Source organism: Staurois parvus, unplaced genomic scaffold (genome assembly GCF_062004578.1).
Source record: "Staurois parvus isolate SC_StPar_1 unplaced genomic scaffold, SC_StPar_1.0 ptg000003l, whole genome shotgun sequence".
Taxonomy (NCBI): domain Eukaryota; kingdom Metazoa; phylum Chordata; class Amphibia; order Anura; family Ranidae; genus Staurois; species Staurois parvus.
In genome coordinates, this window is record NW_028317799.1 from 939,436 (window position 1) to 962,338 (window position 22,903).

Genomic DNA, 22,903 nt, shown 5'->3' on the forward strand with positions numbered 1-22,903 from the left:
AGGGGTTGCATCCATTACCTCAACTCAGGTCAAAGTTGTCTGAGAGCCAGTGTGGTGTTTTTACTGTACATGACAACGTTGTCATTGTGTTTTAATTGTGCAGGGTGGATGGATATTCACAATTACTGAATGTTTGATACTGTCAATAAAATTTAGTTATTTTGTCAAGCTGCGGATTGGATCTCCGTTGGGACTTCTCAATGATTATTGGTAACTTAGGTCTTTGTGTTTTTGGTCCTGAGGACACCACCCCTAATTGGGTGAGTTGGCTGTATATTCTTTTACAGTTGCAAGAAAAAGTATGTGAATCCCTTGGGATTACGTGGAGTTTTGCATGAATTGGGCATAAAATGTGCTCTGAACGTCATCTAAGTCACAACAATAGAAGAACACAGTCTGCTGAACATAATACTACACAAACATTAGATGTTGTCATGGTTTAATTGCACATAATATGTAAACATTCACAGTGCAGGGAGGAAAAAGTATGTGAACCTTTGGACTTAATAACTGGTTGACCCTCCTTTGGCAGCAATAACTTCAACCAAACGTTTCCTGTAGTTGCAGATCAGACCTGCACAACAATCTGCAGTAATTTTGGACCACTCCTCTTCACAAAACTGTTTCAGTGTAGCAATATTCTTGGGATGTCTGGTGAATCGCTCTCTTAAGGTCATGCCACAGCATTTCAACTGAGTTGAGGTCAGGACTCTGACTGGGCCACTCCAGAAGGCGTATTCTGTGCTGTTGCAGCCATTGTATTGTTGAATTACTTGTATGCTTTGGGTCATTGTCCTGCTGCATCACCCATCCTCTGCGGAGCTTCAGTTGGCGGACAGATGGTCGTACGTTTTCCTGCAAAATGTCTTGATAAACTCTGGAATTCATTTTCCCATCAATGACAACAATCCGTCCAGGCCCTGAGGCAGCAAAGCAGCCCCAAACCATGATGCTCCCTCCGCCATGTTTTACAGTGGGGATGAGGTTTGATGTTGGTGTGCTGTGCCTTTTTTTCTCCACACATACTGTTGTGTGTTCTTCACAAACAACTCAATCTTGGTTTCATCTGTCCACAGTATATTTTGCCCGCCACAGTCCCGCTATAAGTCGTTGATTGCCATTACTAGTATTAAAAAAAAAAAATTCCAGTATCTAAACCGCTATTTGTAGACTCTAACTTTCACTTAAACCAAATAATTTACACGTATTGGGATTTTTTTTCTCTTACCAAAGATATGTAGCAGAATACATCTTGGCCTAAATTTATGACGAAATTTGATTTTTTTATTTTACTGGACATGTTTAATAGCAAAAAGTTACAAATATTGTTGTTTTCTCAAAATTGTCCGTATTTTTTTGGTTTATAGCTCAAAAAAATAAAAACCGCAGAGGCGATCAAATACCACCAAAAGAAAGCATTATTTGTGGGAAAAAAAAAAGGACAAATTTAATTTGGGTGCAGCCTTGCATGACCGCGCAATTGTCAGTTAAAGTAAAGCAGTGTTGTATCACAAAAAAATGGCCGGGTCAGGAAGGGGGGGTAAATCCTCAGGAGGGCAAGGGGTTAATCTTTTGGGAAGGATAAAACATTGCTGGTTGGCAGAATTTGCACAGAGCCACAAGGAGAATTAATGAGTTGTATTGGTGGGGAGACCTAGTTGTATCCAGCACATTCCAATTAATTCTTAGGTCAAAGATTGGTGTAGACTAGTCACTCCCATCTCAGCAAACCAACAGGGCAACAACCGCACTGAATTGCCTTGTTAACACCGTAGCACCCTATGATCTGTTTCCAAAGACAGTCACTAAGCTCTTCAATGATCTATTCAATTGTTCATGTTGGCTGATAGAGATTGCATGTTTAAAACGAAACATAATGCGAATATAAAAAACATTAAGGGGGAAATTTAAACTGGAGCACTCAGGATCTGATGCAGCTGTGCACGGCAGCCAACCAGCTTCTACCTTCAGCTTGTTCAATTAAGCTTTGACAATCAAACCTGGAAGTCGATTGGTTTCTATGCCAAGCTGCACCAGATTTTGCACGCTCCAGTTTTACTAAAACATGAAAAGGGAGGGAGCTCCAGCTCACAGCTTGTGATTGACAGCCTCAGCTCTGTTCTTGTGTGCAGGGGGAGGTGCCCCTTCAATCCAATCAGACATCACTGAGCTCTGCAGTGTATCATTTCTATATATAACAAGAGGATAGTTGTGTATTCCAACAGCTTCTGAACTTCCCCGTAGTAAAGCCGCACACCACCTCAGTGTGAAAAAAAAAAGGGGGGGGCTTACCAGAGTAATGAGTAGTCAAACAACGCTCTATAGAATCCACAAGAATATCTAACTTCTTCCAAGTACTTTACCAGACAACCACACTGTTATTTTCCCACAGCTCATTGTACAATTGGACTTGTTTGCAATAGCATCACAAAAGAGGGAGAGAAACACTCCCCATAGAGTAAACCAGTAGAGTAAGCAGATTTAATGAGGTATATGCCAGGGGCAGACTGACAACTCATGGGGCCCCCGGGCAATAGGGGATCATGGGGCCTGTGTCCCAAAAAGCCTATGAAAAAGGTACCAAGGGCATCTCATGGGGCCCCCTACTGACCCCGGGCCCTCGGGCAGTGCCCGAGTTTCCAAATGATCAGTCCACCCCTGGTATATGTACTTACAATGGATGGATGATAAACAGGCACATCACATGTACAGATGCCCCTGATGATGTCACCTGTGACAAAACGCGTTGGTCGGAACCGGAAAACAAGCCACTGCACAATATGTGAACTAGCCGTAGCCATCTTGGTTTTGGGAAAACGATCTGTATATTGGGTGGGGATGTTCTCCCTGCTCCCACAATTTAAAAACAGTGAGACTGTGCAGAGCTCCTCCCACGTCATTAATTCCCGAGAATGCATGAACCACAACAACATCTTCCACCACGGCTGATGGCTTGTGGTTCTGAATGAACTGCGAGGGAGCTGATGAGTGTTCTTGAGTGGCTCATTCACAAGCCCTGTAGCTTTCAAACAGAGCGCCCATATGCAGGTATAGGATGAAAGCTGCACGGCTTGCCTGCAGTAGTTGAATACTGCACCCCTGATCTACTGATCACGGGTGCAATGCTTTCCGAGCTCCTGCAGGAAAAAAAAAAAAAATTTCACATTTTTTTTTATGCTTAAATTTGTGCGTTTATATATTTTTCTAAAAAGTGAACTTAGCCTTTAAGAGCCATCTTACATTTTAGAATAGCTGTTGCATTAGGACCTACGCAGCCATAATTGGACAGGACTCCCCTCACCTTTTGGTTTTTTTTCAAAGAGCTTGGTAGGTGCATTGCCTGCAGCTGAATTAGTGTGCCAGAAATTCAAAACATGCTTTGCTGTAATACATACACTATATTGCCAAAAGTATTGGTCGGCCGGCCTTTCCACGCACATGAACTTTAATGGCCCCCCAGTCTTAGTCCGTAGGGTTCAATATTGAGTTGGCCCCGCCCTTTGCGGCTATAACAGCTTTAACTCTTCTGGGAAGGCCGTCCACAAGGTTTAGGAGGGTGTCTATGGGAAGGTTGGACCATTCTTCCAGAAGCACATTTGTGAGGTCAGGCACTGATGTCGGGGGAGGAGGCCTGGCTCGCAGTCTCCACTCTAATTCATCCTAAAGGTGTTCTATGGGGTTGAGGTCAGGACTCCGTGCAGGACAGTCAAGTTCCTCCACCCCAAACTGGCTCCTCCATGTCTTTATAGACCTTGCTTTGTGCACTGGTGTGCAGTCATATTGGAACAGGAAGGGGCCATCCCCAAACTCTTCCCACAAAGTCGGGAGCATGAAATTGTCCAAAAGGTCTTGGTATGCTGATGCTTTAAGAGTTCCCTTCACTGGAACTAGGGGGCCAAGCCCAACCCCTGAAAAACAACCCCACACCATAATCCCCCCTCCACCAAAATTTACACTTGGCACAATGCAGTCAGGCAAGTACCGTTCTCCTGGAAACCGCCAGACATGTCCATCAGATTGCCAGACAGAGAAGAGTGATTGGTCACTCCAGAGAACACGTCTCCACTGCTCTAGAGTCCAGTGGCGGCGTGCTTTACACCACTGCATCCGACACTCTGCATTGCATTTGGTGATGTAAGGCTTGGATGCAGCTGCTTGGCCATTGTAACCCATTTCATGAAGCTCTGTACACGCTGTTGTTGTGCTAATCTGAAGGTCTTTAGCTATTGACTCTGCAGACAGGTGGTGACTTCTGCGCACTGTGTGCTTCTGCATGCGCTGACCCCGCTCTGTCATGTGACGTGGCCTACCACTTGGTGGCTGAGTTGCTGTTGTTCCCAGTTGCTTCCACTTTGTTATAATCCCACTAACAGTTGAGCGTGGAATATTTAGTAGCCAGGAAATGTCACGGATGGACTTATTGCCCAGGTGGCCACCTATCATGGGACCACGCTTGGAGTCACTGAGCTCCTGAGAGCGACCCATTCTCTCACAAATATTTTTAGAAGCAGTCTGCATGCCTAGGTGCTTGATTTTATACACCTGTGGCCATGCAAGTGATTGGAAAACCTAAATCCAATGATTTGGAGGGGGGCCCAATACTTTTGGCAATATAGTGTACATGTGATTCTGCCTATAAGAAAAAAAGAAATATTAAAAAGAAAAAAAAGAAAAGTGTAAAATGTTCTAACCCTACAGGAAATGGAGATACGAACCTGCACTCATTACTCCTTGGACTCCAGTCTCTTGAATACATCGATCAACATCACTAAGGTACTGTATATTCCCATTGGCAAAAACAGGAATACTGACAGCATCCCTATATCAAAAGGAAAAAGGTATAGTTTATTATCCACTGCAAGAAAATCAATAAAAAAGCAGCATTCACTACAATGCACTAAAAAGTGGAAGTCTAAACATTTTCTGCGCAGAAGCTAAATGCTGAACTCCAGCCTTACCTTCAGTCTTGCAACTGAAATTGCTTACTCCGATTTCACTGCACACTGTCAGTTTATCATAGTGTGCATCTGAATCTGCAGCAAGTCAAAGCCAGAACATGCAGCATTATGAAGCTTTCCTCCTCAGCCTGACTTGTCTCTTGCCCGCTCCTTTCAATCACTGGATTTCAGCTCTTTCAATGGAGAGTCATCATCGCATACGAGTATTGCTTTGGGCAACTTGAATGCAAGTGCAGTCTACCTAAAATTGTACGTTCCTTCAGATTAACATCCATCCATTAACCTCCCTAGCGGTCTGATTATGTCAGTATTTCTGTGCTCAAAGTGGTACTTTTTTTGCATGGAAATATGTAGTTTTTTTTATTGTAGGCCTGTAAGTTTTAGGAATAACTCACTGAAATCTGTCCGAACAAGAGTCTAGTAAACATCCCGGGTATGTTAAAATTTGAAACACGAAATCATAAATTGTAATTTAATAAATCATAAAAAATAATACGTTTATAATAAATTTAATTCAATAATATAATCAAACCAAAAACACTGAAATCTGAAATATAGCGCCAAGTTCGCACATCACTGAGCAAAGTCGCAGAATCGTGTTCAGTGTCTGATGACGAATTTCCCCCACGAATCATTATCACTCAATTCTGCAAGTGGTTCTGATTTACTATCGCTGTTCTCTAGCCGGTCTAAAACCGATTTTGACCTAAAGGGACGCTTTTTGGACGCCATGGACGTTTCTCAGTTTCCAGGCAAAAAGAACAGTAAAAATGCAGGCAGGGCGCCGGACAAAGCACTCGGGACAAAATGTATGTGAAATGGTTTGATACAGGAATGTTATACTATGTGATTTTAGTGAATGTCACTTTTTGACATTTTTAAATTTCCCGCCAATTCCGTCCCCCGTATGTCCCGGGGAACGGAACCCGGAAGACAGATGCTGGCATCGGCAGGAGGACATTGCCGGGGCGGGGACACTGCAGGAGGGACATTGCAGGAGCGCAGGACAAGGTAAGTGCAGAAGAGATCCCGGAGCAACGCTGCAGTGTATTCCCGAGTGTAGCTCGGGGTCACCGCTTGTGGTGCTGAAACTTTACCCTGAGCTACACTTGGGAATACCTCCAGGGGGGTTAAAGGATATGTTCCCCTTTTCGTTCAGAATTTCACTTTTCATAATAAACAGGAGCGTTTTCGAAAGCCATTTCTGCCCCAGCCATCCCAATGTGCCCGGGCAAAGAAAAATGAAATTCAGTTTTATGGTGAACTGCCAGATCAACAATACGCAGCCGAAATACGTTTTAATGATAAGATTTGCCTGTCAGACTTGCAGTTCTGTGCAGACAGCCTTATGATTCACAAAACTCTGCTCCTCTGCACAGACAGGAAGGTCACTCTCAGTTTAGCTCCCTGTCTCACCTTAGCCTGATTATATATTATATTCTGTAACAGCTCTGAGCCCCAATTATTCTATTCATATGACATGCTCACCTCACAGCTTTAATATGTTCCCAGGATGCAACACCCGTTAAGGGACCTTTCTGCTCCTTGGTGCGACCATGAACCGTCAGCAGCTGCAAGCAGAAGTATCTTGTTATAAGCCGATATAATTGCACATGAAAACGTCTTTGCTGCAACCAACCCACGCAAGATAAACCCACCTGACACCCAGCTTTCTCCAGTAACTTGGCGTAGGCCACAGTTTTCTCAACCTCAGGAAAAACACGGATCTTGCAAGTGACGGGCACGGACAATTTCTGGTGTGCTAGCTGAACTGCGAAACAAAATTCCCAGTGAGTGGGGACCCGACAATAAATTTCGAATGTACTTCTACAAATAAAGGTGGAGACTTTACTGAAGGCACTTACTCATCTTCTCCAGAAGAACCCATTCATCTTGTAAGAAAGCTCCATAGTGACCTGAACATGGAGAAAGGCACATATTTTTACAGGGATGCATATAAAAGTATTTGGAGAACGTGTGATGCTGTGCCGTTTTGTACATCATCGGTGTGCCAGCTGTAAGACGGCATTTTAATTGAAAATACCTGGAGGAAAAGAAATTTAATCTCCAAATATGGAAAGGTTTCTTCATAGTAAGAGCTGTGAAAATGTGGAATAGACTCCCTCACAGGGGTGGACTGACCATTTGGAAACTCAGGCACTGCCCGAGGGCCCAGGGTCAGTAGGGGGCCCCATGAGATGCCCCCGGTTCCTTTTTCATAGGCTTTTTTGAGTTTGGGCAAGGACACAGGGGCCCCATGATCCCCTATTGCCCAGGGGCCCCATGAGTTGTCAGTCCACCCCTGCTGGGGAGGTATCAATATAAACTGCTTGTATAATAAGGAATTTCAGGGGCTCTTTGCTGTACAGCTTGAGAAGACTCTGGGGTCCGCTAATCAAGATTTATTATCATTGTAATCTGATTCGCAATGAATTTGTATTTTTATTTACATAAAATAATTACATTTCTATTCTGCACATTATGCATACAAAAACAACCACCTGCACATTTACCATACACAATTACAAATCTATCAAAGTACTAAAACTTTCCACATTTCAAACAAAACAACAAACAATAACCCAAATCTGTGTAATGGATTACTTTCATTTCATGCCTGGATCAATAGCCTTAATAGCCTTGGGAAGAAAAACTCTCTGAATCTATTTGTCCGATCTTGGCTCCTCCTCTTCTTCATGTGTCCCCATAGCAAACAGCTGTTTTGGGGGCACACTGTGTTTGTTCGCTCCCGAGCTGTGTGTCTATGGAGCAGCACTCTGACACACACAGTGGGACATGGATGGTATACAAAGGAATGTGAGAAGGTAAAAAATGTTTTTAGCTTTAGTATCACTTTAATGCACAAATTTTATATTGCTAATACTTGTGCATTTATTAAAGCAGCACTAAAGGCAAGAAATACTTGACAAATCCCAGGCGCCAGGTCACCATGGTGACTAGAAATTGCGTCCTGGCGCCTGGGCTTTTGTCAGTGACATGTGCCACAGCTGCCAACACAGGGCAGGCTGCGGGCAGGTCCTGGCCGGGAAGGTGGAGGTGGCCAAGCCTCAAAGGCCTTCTGGATACAACAGATCACTGCTCGGTAACACCATCATTATGGGGAACATGATAAGCAGCGGGGATGAAGATGACCCGGGGATGGAGCAGGAAGAGAGCGGCGTGGCAGCAGCTGACACGGTGGGAGGAGCGGCCTGCCAGCAGAGTGCAGTCCAGCTGGGGATCCAGGGCAGCCCCTCATCCCCGCTACTGCTGCCGCCCTCTTCCGGGGTATTGCTGGAGATAGCCTGGTTGAGGGAGGCGGCAGCCGAGCTCAGGGATGTGGGGGCACCAGAGCGCCTTGGTCTGCTGGCTGGAGGAGAGGCTGAGCCAGGGAGAGGAGGTAATCCCCTGCCTGCTGGCATGTCTGGCTTGGGCAAACACTGCACACAGCAGAATAGTTGTTTTATCAACTGGATGCAGAATTTATAAATCTCTGTTCTATATATTTTTCTTATCTTTTTTATTTAATTGCTTTACCTTATTCTATATGTTTCCATAGTAGGCTTGCTGAGCCTAGTAGTCCTCCAGACTTTTTATAGCATACTTTATTTGTTCATCTTCCTTGTCCGGCAAGGTAGTGGATATCGTCAATCAGGGCTCAACAAATCCCAAGTGCCAGGTCGCCAAAGTGACCAGAAACTGCGCCCTGGCACCTGGGCCACCGCAGTCCACACTCCCCCACCCCACGTCCTTGGTCAGCCCCTCTCTCTTGCCCCACAGAGTGGAGGCCACCTCAGTGTCCCAGGGCCCCCGAAGTCCAGGCAAATCCCCTCAGTGCAAACATCCCCTGGGCAAAGAACCCCCCCTAATTCCCTGCACAGTCCCACAAAAGTGGCCAACTTAATAATCGTTACAATTATGTACACCATAATATGCAAGAATGCAGTAGCAGTTTTCTTTACTAATATGAAGAAAAAAGGGGGGTGGGAGACAAGCTTACCTCTCTTTGCAATCATCTGTGGGCAACCAAGGTTCAGATCAACTGCATCACAATAGTCCTGAGCCAGGAGGGCCGCCTGGACAAACACTTCCGGGTCATTTGCACAGAACTAAAATCCAAAATAAGCAGCATGTCAGTGACAATCACCGGAGAACAGATTCTGTACAGGATTGTGTTCTGTACCATTACTTGTGAAGGAGTGAAAGAATCAAAACGGTGAAACTGGAGGATCAGGATAACCGCTGGGCATGCACCTTTAAGAACAAGCAATGGCAGTTCCTGTGTCCCTGTCCTGGTTCAGACATAAACCTCCAGTATCAGAAGTAACAGACAATAGGAAAACATTCATGCTAAACACTGGCTAGCCTCTGATGGGAGATGTACAAGGCTCAGATTAAATCCAAAGGTTTCTTAGTGTAATACAGAGATCACAGGAGTTGGATCATTGCACCAAATGTATTATACAGGTAGATATACTACGACTAATCCCAGGTATACACAAGACTCCCACCAATTTTATACACACACACACACACACACACACACACACAGAGAGAGAGAGAGAGAACACATACATAGTGCTCAGCATAAATAAGTAACATTTTAATCAATATCTCAATGAACACAAGAACGATATGCACAATTTTGACAAAACTGAGTTTTATAGAACATTTGTTCAGCTCATTATATGAAAGGAAGGTTAATAATAGATTTTAATAGATCTCCTAGATTGTAAGCTGGAAAGAGCAGGGCCCTCGATCCCCTCATGTTTTGCATTGTATTGTTCTGTCACATGTTCTGTCCCCCTTTGTAATGTACAGCGCTGAGCGAACTATTGGTGCTTTATAAATACTGTATAATAATAATATAAAACTTAGATTACAAAATCTTCAGTTTTACTCAAATTAATTGATGCAAAAATGAATCCACCCCACAACAAAAACTCCTCCATCTAGTCCCCTCGCTGGCGTCAGCGGGAGGAATGGCGTCCCGTCGTTGGCGCCAGCGGGAGGAATGGCCTCCCCTCGTTGGCGCCAGCGGGAGGAATGGCCTCCCCTCGTTGGCGCCAGCGGGAGGAATGGCCTCCCCTCCTTGGCGCCAGCGGGAGGAATGGCCTCCCCTCCTTGGCGCCAGCGGGAGGAATGGCCTCCCCTCATTGGCGCCAGCGGGAGGAATGGCCTCCCCTCATTGGCGCCAGCGGGAGGAATGGCCTCCCCTCATTGGCGCCAGCGGGAGGAATGGCTTCCCCTCATTGGTGCCAGTGGGAGGAATGGCGTGCCAAGAGCCAGAGTTCAGAGACCACTGTTATATAAACACAGGTAGATATAAGAATCCCTCCCCCATGCAGCCAATTGTCATAAATAATATATAGGTATTCAAGGGGTGTCCCTTCATATCAGATGTAATACACAGGTATACATTGGAACCCCTCCCCCACTCTGCTACTGTCATTTATAAAATACAGATATTGGATCCCCTCCCCCGCTGTCATATATATAATACAGGGGTGGTCTCTCCATGTCAGGTGTAATATACAGGTATACACAAGACCCCCTCCCCCACCCTCTTGCCATATATAATATAAAGTCTCCCCCTTTCCCTGTGTGTGTATCTATACACACACAGTGTGTCTATGCCCCGCCCCCGCGGTTCTGTGTCTTATCACCTGGACGATAAGAGGCCTGTCCTCGGGGCACAGTTCACAGTACAGATTCTCCTTGCGGTAGTTGGGGTCCCGGACAAAGACCTGTGCGTGTAACATGGGGGTGTAGCAGAGCTGGGCTCCGTGTCTGCGGCTCAGCAGCCTCCAGGCCAGCTCACTCTGGTCCACCATCGGGGCCAGCACATAGCGCGGCCCATGCAGGCTTTTCCGCCAGAAGTCCAGGCCCCGCGGCTTGGCCATGGTGAGGGAGGACGGCGGAGGCGGCCCGGCTCCTCTCCAGCTCCCTCATACCCGGCAGACACCAGCCTGTCGCACCGTGCGATCCACGACTCAGACACTTCCGGCCCCCGGAGCCCTTACTTCCGGGTCGGTGCATCACTGGCTTCAGCCCGTAGCTGCATTCTCAAGTGTGTTCCCCCGACAACAAGAATTAGATATTCAGTTCCGGCCCGAGACATCAGTTCTGTCCCCTCTCTTCAGCGATGCCGTTAATTTGAAGGGACTGTTCCTGTTCTAGAACCAAATTGTCTGTTTCTTTATTGGTCTGACGTATACACCGCAATGAATATGTTTTATTACATTTCTGAGTGCAATATATTACATTAAACCTTTCATCCGACCCCTACATGATTGTATTGGTGTTTGTGAGGTTCCAAAATAATGGATAATAATAATTGTCTGCTACCTGCCCTGTTTATGGTCTATCTCTTGATTACACATATGATGTGCCATCTGCCCTGACCTGTCTGCTGACAGCCCTGACCTTGGCCTGTCTCTGGATTACACCAATGGTCTGCTGCCAGCCCTGACTTTTCCTGACTCTGGATTATGTTTTGTCTGCTGCCTGCCCTGTTCACAGCCTATCTCTTGATTACACATATGATGTGCCATCTGCCCTGACCTGTCTGCTGCCTGCTCTGACCTTGGCCTGTCTCAGGATTACACCTATGGTCTGCTGCCTGCCACAACTTCTTCCTGACTCTGGATTATGTTTTGTCTGCTGCCTACCCGGTTCATGGCCTATCTCTTGATTACACATATGATGTGCCACCTGCCCTGACCTGTCTGCTGCCTGCCCTGACCTTGGCCTGTCTCAGGATTACATCTATGGTCGGCTGCCTGCCCTGACTTCTTCCTGACTCTAGATTATGTTTTGTCTGCTGCCTTCCCTGTTCATGGCCTATCTCTTGATTACACACATGATGTGCCACCTGCCCTGACCTGTCTGCTGCCTGCTATAATTTTGGCCTGTCTCTGGATTACACCTATGGTCTGCCACCTGCCCTGACGTCTTTCTGACTCTGGATTATGTTTTTAATGCTCTCTGCCCTGTTCATGTCCTATCTCTGGATTACCAATATGATGTGCCACCTGCCCTGACCTGTCCGCTGCCTGCCCTGATTTTGGCGTGTTTCTGGATTACACCTATGGTCTTCTTTCTGCCTTTGAATTATATTTTGTTTGCTGCCTGCCCTGATCTCAGCCTGTCTATGGATTATGTATCGTCTCTTGCCTGCTCTGATTGCAGCCTGTCTCTGGATTATACCTATGGTCTTCAGCCTGCCCTGACTTCTTCCTAATCCTGGAATATGTTTTGTCTGCTGCCTGCCCTGTTCATGGTTTATCTCTGGATTACACATATGCTGTGCCATCTGCCCTGACCTGTCTGCTGCCTGTCCTGACCTTAGCCTGTCTCTGGATTACACCTATGGTCTGCAACCTGCCCTGACTTCTTCTTGACTCTGGATTATGTTTTGTGTGCTGCCTGCCCTGTTCATGGCCTATCTCTTGATTACACACATGATGTGCCACCTGCTCTGACCTGTCTGCTGCCTGCCCTAATTGTGGCTTGTCTCTGGATTATACCTATGGTCTGCCACCTGCCCTGACTTCTTCCTGACTCTGGATTATGTTTTGAATGCTGTTTGCCCTGTTCATGACCTATCTCTGGATTACCAACACAATGTGCCACCTGCCTCGATCTGTCTGCTGCCTGCCCTGATTTTGGCGTGTTTCTGGATTACACCTATGGTCTTCTTCCTGCCCATGGATTATATTTTGTTTGCTGCCTGCCCTGATCTCAGCCTGTCTATGGATTATGTATCGTCACTTGCCTGCTCTGATCGCAGCCTGTCTCTGGATTACACCTATGGTCTTCCGCTTTCCCTGACTTCTTCCTAATCCTGGATTATGTTTTGTCTGCTGTAACAGACCACCTGTCAGCCCAATTGGGTGACTCCATCAGGGAACTGCTTCCTCACCACTGAGACACAGGACCAACGGTTTATAGCTGGATATCGCACCAAAGACTAGGCGACACTAGTTTAGGTGCAAAAACTGGAACTCTTTATTAAACAGAAATACAAGTTTTTGTATACTTCAGAGATAGGGGCAGTCCCCACATGAACAATAAAAACAAATATTACACATTGGAATAAACATCCCACACTGATTAGGTAAGAGCTTGATTACTTTATACTAAACAGTGCAAACGTTAAACGGTACAGCCAACAGCTAACGGTGGTCTAATTAACAGTAAGCTAGTCAACAGCCAAGCACCCAGACAAGCCAGTGAGTCCACCCCAGACAGCCCGTCATCTCCAACCCTGAATACACCAAGTCCAATACACATGCTGTCTTCCAGGTGTTTGCTTTCATTTGTATAATCTAGCCATCATAAGACAAAACTCACATTTATACATACATACAATATTCCAACAGTCTGAAAAAGTGGAATCAATTTATCTTCATAGATTTCTTTTGGGAGATTGTTGATAAATATTTCTGTCTCAAGTTGAGGAGCTTCCCCAACCCAGTCTGCAAGAAGCCCATATATTTCCTCTGACCATTAACCTGTACAAGAGTAATATTATACTTTTCCATCCACTCCAGAACGAAAGCTGTATTGTCTTTACTCAGAGAATCAATCCAAGCCTCGCTCTCAGAGTTCATCACGTCCATCATTAGACAATAATTTTCTTTCCCCATGGGCCATAATCAGTGGGTAGAAAGCTAGCCCTAAATCCCCTCCAAAAGCCCCTGTCCTGGTTGGGTCTGTCACATCTGCTGCCTGTCCTGATCTCATCCTGTCTCTGGATTACTCGTCATCCTCTGCCTTCCCTGATCATGGCCTGTCTCTGGATTACACCTATGGTCTGCCACCTGCCCTGAATTCTTCCTTAACCTGGATTATATTTTGTCTGCTGCCTGCCCTGATCTCAGTCTGTCTCTGGATTACACATCATCTATTGCCTGCCCTGATCTCAGCCTGCGTCTGGATTACGCATTGTCTATTGCCTGCCCTAATCATAGCCTGTCTCTGGATTACACCTACGATGTGCCCCCTGCCGATACTTCTTCCTGACTCTGGATTACATTTTGTCTGCTGCCTGCCCTGATCTCAGCCTGTCTCTGGATTACACATTGTCTATTGCCTGCCCTGATCATAACCTGTCTCTGGATTACACCAAGATGTGGCCCCTGCCGAGCCTTCTTCCTGACTCTGGATTACATTTTGTCTGCTGCCCTGCTCGGATCTCAGCCTGTCTCTGGATTACACCTATGATGTGCCCCTGCCTAGACTTCTTCCTGACTCTGGATTACATTTTGTCTGCTGCCTGCCCTGATCTCAGCTTGTTTTTTGATTACACCTATGGTCTTCCACCTGCCCTGTCTTTTTCCTGACTCTGGATTATGTTTTGTCTGCTGCCTGCCCTGACCTTGGCCTGCCTCTGGATTACATACAGTATATGGTCTGCAGCCTGCCCTGACTTCTTTGTGACTCTGGATTATGTTTTGTCTGCTGCCTGCCCTGGTCTCAGCCTGTCCTGGATTACGCCATTGGTTTGCCCTGGCACCACCTGCTTTTGGACTTCATTACTGGATACAAAATCAAGGTGGGATATGGTGCTTAAAGCAGAGCTCCACCCCAAAGGAGAAGTTCCACTTCAAGGCCTTTTCCCTCGCTACCCGTTAAAGATCGGCATCTTTGGGGAGAGGATACCCGATTTTGACAGGACCCGCTCCCACTTTTGCTGAAATTGCCTACGTGATCAGAAGCAGAAGTTGTGCCTCCCCCCCCCCCCCCCCCCCCCCCCCGTAGTCTTCAGTGACATGTGACAGGTCCCAGAAGACCATTCACACTACTCGCACCGGAGAGAGAATGGCTGGTAAAACCGGCTGTGGTGAGCACACTGCTGGATCGAGGGACAGGTGAGTGCCTGTTTTTTAAAAGTCAGCAGCTACAGTTTTTGTAGCTGATGATTTTTATTTTTGTACATTTTGACTGGAGCTTTGCTTTAATGAGTAGCCATCATCTCTCTCTCTCTCTCTCTATATATATATATACTATATTGCCAGAAGGGCTGACACCAATTCTTCAGTCCACAAAAAAGCATGTGGTGTCATTCAAGTAGACAGTAGAGTTTAATGCATTTCTGGTGGATCAACAGGTATTTTTATGTACTTGCAGGGTCTTTAACCACATGCCGCACAGCCACTGTATAAATATGGCGGCAGGGCGGCACGGCTGGGCAAAAGCATGTTTTAAAACGTGTGTTTTGTAAACAGGTAGGGGCGCGCGTGAGGCATGCCGCTGCCCTACCTGTCCAGCCGATCACAGCCATGGATGTCAGTCGCCGGGTTACAGCCGGTCGTTACCGGCTATGTCCCGGTGATTGGCAGCAATCGCTGACAGAGAGCACAGCTGCAGTAGCTGTACTTTCTGTCAGTTCCCAGACAGCTCCAGGACACGCTGATCGGGACAGAAGAGTTCCTCTCTCCCGATCTGCGGTGTTCCCTGCAGTACACACCCCCGCCCCCTAGTAAAACACTCCCCTCACACAGTTAACCCTTTCCCTGAATAATAAACCTAACCCCTTCCTCCCCAGTGCCATTAGTACAGTGTCAGTGTTTTTTTTTTTTGCACTAATCACTGTATTGGTGTCACTGGGGATGTCAGTGACCCCAAGTCAGTAACCCCTAATGTCAGAATGTCCGCCGCAGTCCTGCCATAAGTCGCTGATCGCCACCATAAGTCACTGATCGCCGCCATAAGTCGATGATCGGCGCCATTATTAGTATAAAAAAAAACTAACAATTCCAGTATCTTTCCCGCCATTTGTAAACACTATAACTTTCACGTAAACCAATTAATTTACACGTATTGTTTTTTTTTTTTAGCAAAGACATGTCACAGAATGCATTTTGGCAGAAATTTATGACTAAATTTGATTTTTACATTTTTTTCTACTGGACATGTTTTATAGCAAAAGGTCCAAAATATTGTTTTTTTTCCGTAAAAAATAAAAAACCACACAGGCGATCAAATACCACCGAAAGAAAGCTCAATTCGTGGGAAAAAAAAGGATGTAAATTTCATTTATGTACCGTATTGCATGACCGCGCAATTGTCCATTAAACTAGCGCAGAGCTGTATAGCAAAAAAATGGCGTAAATTGCAGTATCTATACCATAGTTTGTAGACGCTATAACTTTCACACAAGCAATCAATATACACTTATTGGGATTTTTTTACCAAAAACATGGAGCAGAATACATTTTGGCCTAAATTTATAACCAACTTTGAGTTTACTATATATTTTTTATAGCTGAAAGTAAAAAATATTGTTTTTCTTCAAAATTTTTGGCCTTTTTTTGTTTATAGCGTGAAAAATGAAGAGCGTACAGGTGATCAAATGCCACCGAAAGAAAGCTCTATTTGTGTGAAAAAAAGGACGTAAATTTCGTTTGGGTGCAGCATTGCATGACCGCGCAATTAGCAGTTGAATTAGTGCAGCGCCGAGTAGCAAAAAGAGGCGTGGTCATTAAGGGGGGTAAATTCTCTGGCGGTCAAGTAGTTAAAGAGATACACTATATTGCCAAAAGTATTGGCCCCCCCTCCAAATCATTGGATTCAGGTGTTCCAATCCCCTCCATGGCCACAGGTGTATACAATCACGCACCTAGGCATGCAGACTGCTTCTACAAACATTTGTGAAAGAATGGGTCGCTCTCAGGAGCTCAGTGACTCCAAGCGTGGTCCCGTGATAGGTTGTCACCTGTGCAATAAGTCCATCCGTGACATTTCCTGGCTACTAAATATTCCACGCTCAACTGTTAGTGGGATTATAACAAAGTGGAAGCAACTGGGAACAACAGCAACTCAGCCACCAAGTGGTAGGCCATGTAAAATGACAGTGGGGGGATCCTGCCTGATGTTCACCCTACACAGTAGGACCTCAACTCTTCCCAGCCACCTGGGATTTGTCATCTCCCCAAGCGGCCAACTCCACATGGGACGGACCCCTGCAGGACACAGCAACGGTCTACTGATGGGCTTGTTTTACTTCTCTATTTTGTGAGTTTTTACATTGTGGACTATTAAGCTTCTTTTACATACTGCACTCAGAAGGCGCCTCTCCTTTTCCTTTATCTTTTGTCACCCATACTGAAGAGTTTTCATGTGAAAGCTGGTGTCAGTCAGTTTCTGGGACTCCTTCTGGGTCAGATTGGCTAATGAATATTCTTGTGTCTGGCCGCTGCTAGACGTCTGCTCAGTATGAGGCAGAGGCACTCAATGATATCCTTTTCATTAAAGCTTAGACAGTCACTTGCAGAACTCATATTTTCCTTAAATCATAACTTCAAACCAAATAAAATTTGATATTATCATCTTTTTATGCATTAAAAGTACGTTTCCAATTTACTGGTTGGGTGGATTTTTTGGCTTGAGCTGTGGAATAATTGGACAATTTACTTTTTTCCTTTCTTTCTTCTTGGCTTAATAAGCTGCCAGCTGGTGCGGGGTTGATCTGTAACGAGTACAAGTTTGGGATGACCTTATGGCTGTTATGTAAAATATCCTGTATGGAGCCAGGTGTTCTCTGATTAGCGAGGTGCGTTATACAGTCAGGTCGCTATTCTGAAAATAAAAGCAGACTTATTGTGCAAACTAGAAAATTGTGCAATTATAAATTAGGTCACAGCAAACCTACAAAAACACCCTTTAGTTTCTTCCTGTATTTTTCCTTTCAAGAGCTATTAAACCATTTGTCTAGAAGGCGGGTGTAATTATCTGAGTTCTGTTGTTACCCCTCTCTGCTCAAAGGTAAAACTAGGCTTGCATTGGTGGTGTTTACACAGAAATCTATCGGGCAGGAGGGGTAAGTACTTAGGTGGGCATCAGGGGTGGACTGACAACTCATGGGGCCCATGGGCAATAGGGGATCATGGGGCCCCTGTGTCCTTGCCCAAACTCAAAAAGCCTATGAAAAAGGTACCAGGGGCATCTCATGGGGCCCCCTACTGACCCCGGGCCCTCGGGCAGTGCCCGAGTTTCCAAATGGTCAGTCCGCCCCTGGTGGGCATACAAAAATGTGATGATGTCACCTAGCAGCCCAAGTAATCACGTTAGGCTCTTCTAGTCATCTCTATGAAACGCGTAGCTACACTTGATTTTATTTTTTTGTCTACCACTTGATGGTTTCAAAGCCCAAATGAACCCTTGGGTTAAAATACCCTGTGCTGGCAGCACATAGGAGAGAAATGCCCCACACACACGATAAGAAAATCGTACAAAATTTTTTGCGGAACCACTGATCAAGCGATTTTCTCTTTGTTGATGAGCAGGACGTTTTAACCGATAACAATATTGTGAACAAAAAAATCCAGTTGAACAACAGTGAACAATGTTGTCGTTTCGCATACAAACGACCAATTTTCTATGCGGCGGTATGACGGTCGTACGAAAAAAAATCTATCAAGCGCTATCACGCATGAGCGGAAACAGAAGATGACCCGGATGTGTATGTCCAAGGAATCTTCGTAAACACGAACGAAAAATCCAAATGTTAAAAGTAGATCGGCCTAATGAGATAATGAAACCAGAATTCTGCAGATTAAATTTTATGTATCACTATTTATGTATATAGGTCATGGAATAAATGATATTATACTCATTGCTGGTAATTGTTGTGTATATCGCTCGTTCTGGGCAGAAGGGTGTGGCTACAAGGTCACACGCACACCGCATCACTTCTATTTGTATGGAAGACGTCAACACTACGTATTGCCCGACGAACGATTCTTTTAGATTGGTTAACCACTTCCCGACCGGCCATTGCATATAAACGGCCGGACGGTGGCACTGCAGGGTCGGGTGGCCGTTTATAAATGGCCACCCCGCACCCTGCTTGTGCGCACTCCCTGGGAGCGCGCAGCACCGCGATCCGGTGCCCGCTGTGTCCTCTGGACACAGTGAAACACCGATCGTCGGCCAATCAGTGATCACATGCAAAGTAGTAAGCAAGATGTCACTTGTGACATCATTGCTTACTATGTGTGAAATCTGTGAATGATCACAGAGGTCACATGGTACAAGGCTATTCACAACAGCCTTGTACCATGTGACAAGCTGTGACCAATCACAGCTCACTCAGTACTTCTCAATGAGTGCAAGAATGCAGACAGAGAGAAAGAGAAATGATTGCTTTTACATCCTGTATGGGTGTAAAAGCAATCAGTGTAGAAAAAAAAAAATCTTCATCACCCCCTACAAGTAGTACAGTGTCACTATGGTGACACTGTACTGCTAGGGTGGCAGTATGTAAAAAAAAAAAAAATAATAATAATATAAAAAAATAAAATAAAAATGTAAAAAAAATTGTTTAAAAATTATAATTTTTGGTTATAAACTAATTTGGATTTTTTTTTTGTTTACTAAAAAGATAACGGAATAAATTTTGGCCAAGATTTATGATGAAATATTATTTATTTGCAAAATTTTATTAAAAAAACACTTTTTTTCAAAATTTTTGGACTTTTTCATTTACATAGCAAAAAAAATTAAAATTCCAGCGGTGAATAAATACCACCAAAACAAAGCTTTATCTGTCTCAAAAAAATGGTAAAAAATTCATTTGGGTACAGTGTTGCATGACCGCGCAATTGTCATTCAAAGTGTGATAGCGCTGAAAGCTGAAAATTGCCCTGGTCAGGAAGGGGGTAAAAGTGTCCGGTCTGGAAGTGGTTAATGTGGGCCACGATTTGGACCAACGAACGAACGCCTTTTGGTTGTCGGATGACCGATCGGTCGATTTAATAATCATATATTCCCACCTTTAGCTGGAGACCATAGCTCTCTCACACAAAGCAGCAGCTGGCTCTCGATGGCCACCTTCCCCCTGCAGTTCACTAGTCAAAAATACTCGACCTCGCTGATTGGAGCAGTGTTTGGGAAGGGGCATCTCAGGCCATTGGAGAACTGTTCTGTGTGAGAGTCGTGGTCTGGCTCTTCTATGTGCTACTAGCACAGGGTATTTAAATTATGTGAGCTCTGGTGTTACCCGTCTCTGCTGGAAGGTAAAACAAGGCTTGCATTGGCAGTGTCTGCACTGCAATCTATAGGGCAGGAGGGGTAAGTACTTAGGTGGGCATACAAAAATGTGATGATGTCACCTAGCAGCCCAAGTAATCATGTTAAGCTCTTCTAGTCATCTCTATGAAACGCGTAGCTGCACCTGATTTTTTTTTTTGTCTACCACCTAAGGGTTTCAAAGCCCAGATGAACCCTTGCAGTAGCAAGGGTTAAAATACCCCGTGCTGGCAGCACATAGGAGAGTTGGCTGGAGACCATAGGTGTCTTACACAAAGCAGCAGCCAGCCCTCAATGGCCACCTTCCTCTGCAGTTCACTAGCCGCTTGCCGACCCGCCGCAGTGTTTTTACTGTGGCAGGGCGGCACCTGAGCGCACAGCGCTGTCTTTTAACAGCGCTCTGCAAAACAGGTAGGGGGCGCGCCTCCCGCAGATCATGACAGCGGGAGTCCATCACTGGATCCTGGGTGGTCATTAGCCGCCGGGTGCCGGCGATTACCGGTAAAAGACTTTATGTCTCGGGATCAGCGTGTTCCTGTGAAGTACACACCCCCCACCCACTAGTAAAACACTCCCCTCACACAGTTAACCCTTTAATTACCTAATAAAAGTTAACCCCTTCCTCTCCAGTTCCATTAGTACAGTCTCAGTGGGTTTTTTTTTTGCACTGATCACTGTATTGGTGTCACTGGGGATGTCAGTGACCCCAAGTCAGTTCCCCCCCACCCAGTGTCAAAATGTCCGCCACAGTCCTGCCATAAGTTGCTGATCACTGTCATAAATCGCTGATCACTGCCATAAGTCGCTGATCGGCGCCATTATTAGTATAATAAAAAAAAATCCCAGTATCTTTCCCGCCATTTGTAAACGCTATAACTTTCACGTAAACCAATCAATTTACACGTATTGGGATTTTTTTTAAGCAAAGACAAGTCGCAGAATACATTTTGGCAGAAATTTATGACTAAATTTCATTTTCACATTTTTTTTACTAGACGTTTTATAGCAAAAAGTCCAAAATATTGTTTTTTTATTTTCAAAATTGTCACCTTTTTTTATAGATCAAAAAATAAAAAACGCACAGGCATTCAAATACCACCAACAGAAATCTCAATTTGTGGGAAAAAAAGGATGTAAATTTCATTTATTAGGGACCTTAGATTGTAAGCTTCTTGAGGGTTAGGAACTGATGTGAATGTACAATATATATATATAAAGCGCTACATAAATTGACGGTGCTATATAAGTACCTGAAATAAATAAATACTAAACCCACAACAGTACAATTAGTCTGTATATGCAGTAAAGCATGCTTGTTATACTCACTGTGGAACCTAATCCTCTGCATTGTGTAAAAACACTGTTTGATCCTGTCTTCTCTGATCCTCCCCTTCTTCCAGTGACCCCTCTTATCTCTTGATAAGACATATTGGGTTGAGTCACTCTGCACATGCTCAGTTTGGTGTGTATTGCTGGAGACTTTTTTTTTTCTTGGAAGAATGCATGTGTTCAGCACAGGGCCAAACAGCACTGCCCAGACAGAGGTCAGGGGTTCTGTATCTTCCTAGAGCAGAATGAAAACTCCTCCTACAGAATTTAACATGTGCTTGGCTGGACATTGATATAAGTCACAAGACAGCTCTAACTGCTGATGAGAAAAGGTATTTAGCAGTTTATAATTACTAAAATAATTGCATTTCCATGTTGTGTGTACTGTGGGAGACCATATATAGTGAATGCAGGGTTCGGGGAGGCCGGATATAGTGAATGCAGAGTCCTGGGAGACCGGATATAGTGAATGCAGGGTCCGGGGAGAGCAGATATAGTGGATGCAGGGTCTGGGGAGACCAGATATAGTGAATGCAGCGTCCGGGGAGACCGGATATAGTGAATGCAGGGTCCGGGGAAAGCAGCTATAGTGAATTCAGGGTGTGGGGAGACCAGATATAGTGAATGCAGGGTCCAGGGAGACCGGATATAGTGAATGCAGGGTCCGGGGAGACCAGATATAGTGAATGCAGGGTCCGGGGAGACCAGATATAGTGAATGCAGGGTCCGGGGACACCAGATATAGTGAATGCAGGGTCCGGGGAGACCAGATATAAGGAATGCAGGGTCCGGGGAGACCCGATATAGTGAATACAGGGTCCGGGGAGACCAGATATAAGGAATGCAGGATCCGGGGAGACCAGATATAGTGAATGCAGGGTCCAGGAAGATCAGATATAGTGAATGCAGCATCCAGGGAGACCAGATATAGTGAATGCAGCATCCAGGGAGACCGGATATAGTGAATGCAGGGTCCTGCGAGACACGATATAGTGAATGCAGGGTCCTGGGAGACACGATATAGTGAATGCAGGGTCCTGGGAGACACGATATAGTGAATGCAGGGTCCGGGGAGACCAGATATAGTGAATGCAGCATCCGGGGAGATCGGATATAGTGAATGCAGAGTCCTGGGAGACACGATATAGTGAAAGCAGGATCCAGGGAGACCAGATACAGTGAATGCAGGGTCCTGGGAGAGGGGATATAGTGAATGCAGGGTCCGGGGAGACCAGATATAGTGAATGCAGGGTCCGGGGAGACCAGATATAGTGAATTCAGGGTCCGGGGAGACCAGATACAGTGAATGCAAGGTCCTGGGAGAGGGGATATAGTGAATGCAAGGTCCAGGGAGACCAGATATAGTGAATGCAGGCTCCAGGGAGAGGGTGTATAGTGAATGCAAGGTCCGAGGAGACCGGATATAGTGAATGCAGGGTCCGGGGAGACCAGATATAGTGAATGCAGGGTCCGGGGAGACCAGATATAGTGAATGCAGGGTCTGGGGAGACCGGATATAGTGAATGCAGGGTCCGGGGAAACTGGATATAGTGAATGCAGGGTCCTGGGAGACCAGATAT

The 22,903-nt window shown here is 45.4% G+C and overlaps 1 protein-coding gene across 1 annotated transcript in view; it reads right to left on the minus strand.

Moving 5' to 3' along the window:
• DUS1L (dihydrouridine synthase 1 like) overlaps window positions 1-10,977 on the minus strand; it is a 32,166-nt gene extending 21,189 nt beyond the window's left edge. Inside the window, exons 1-6 of the mRNA XM_089670559.1 lie at window positions 10,625-10,977; window positions 8,959-9,067; window positions 6,824-6,874; window positions 6,617-6,729; window positions 6,447-6,529; window positions 4,716-4,819 (exon numbers count right to left, since the gene is read on the minus strand). Of these exons, the coding sequence (XP_089526685.1) occupies window positions 4,716-4,819; window positions 6,447-6,529; window positions 6,617-6,729; window positions 6,824-6,874; window positions 8,959-9,067; window positions 10,625-10,861 (697 nt within the window). The 5' untranslated portion in view covers window positions 10,862-10,977. The remainder of the gene's footprint in view (window positions 1-4,715; window positions 4,820-6,446; window positions 6,530-6,616; window positions 6,730-6,823; window positions 6,875-8,958; window positions 9,068-10,624) is intronic.
• Between the last annotated feature and the right edge of the window lie 11,926 nt (window positions 10,978-22,903).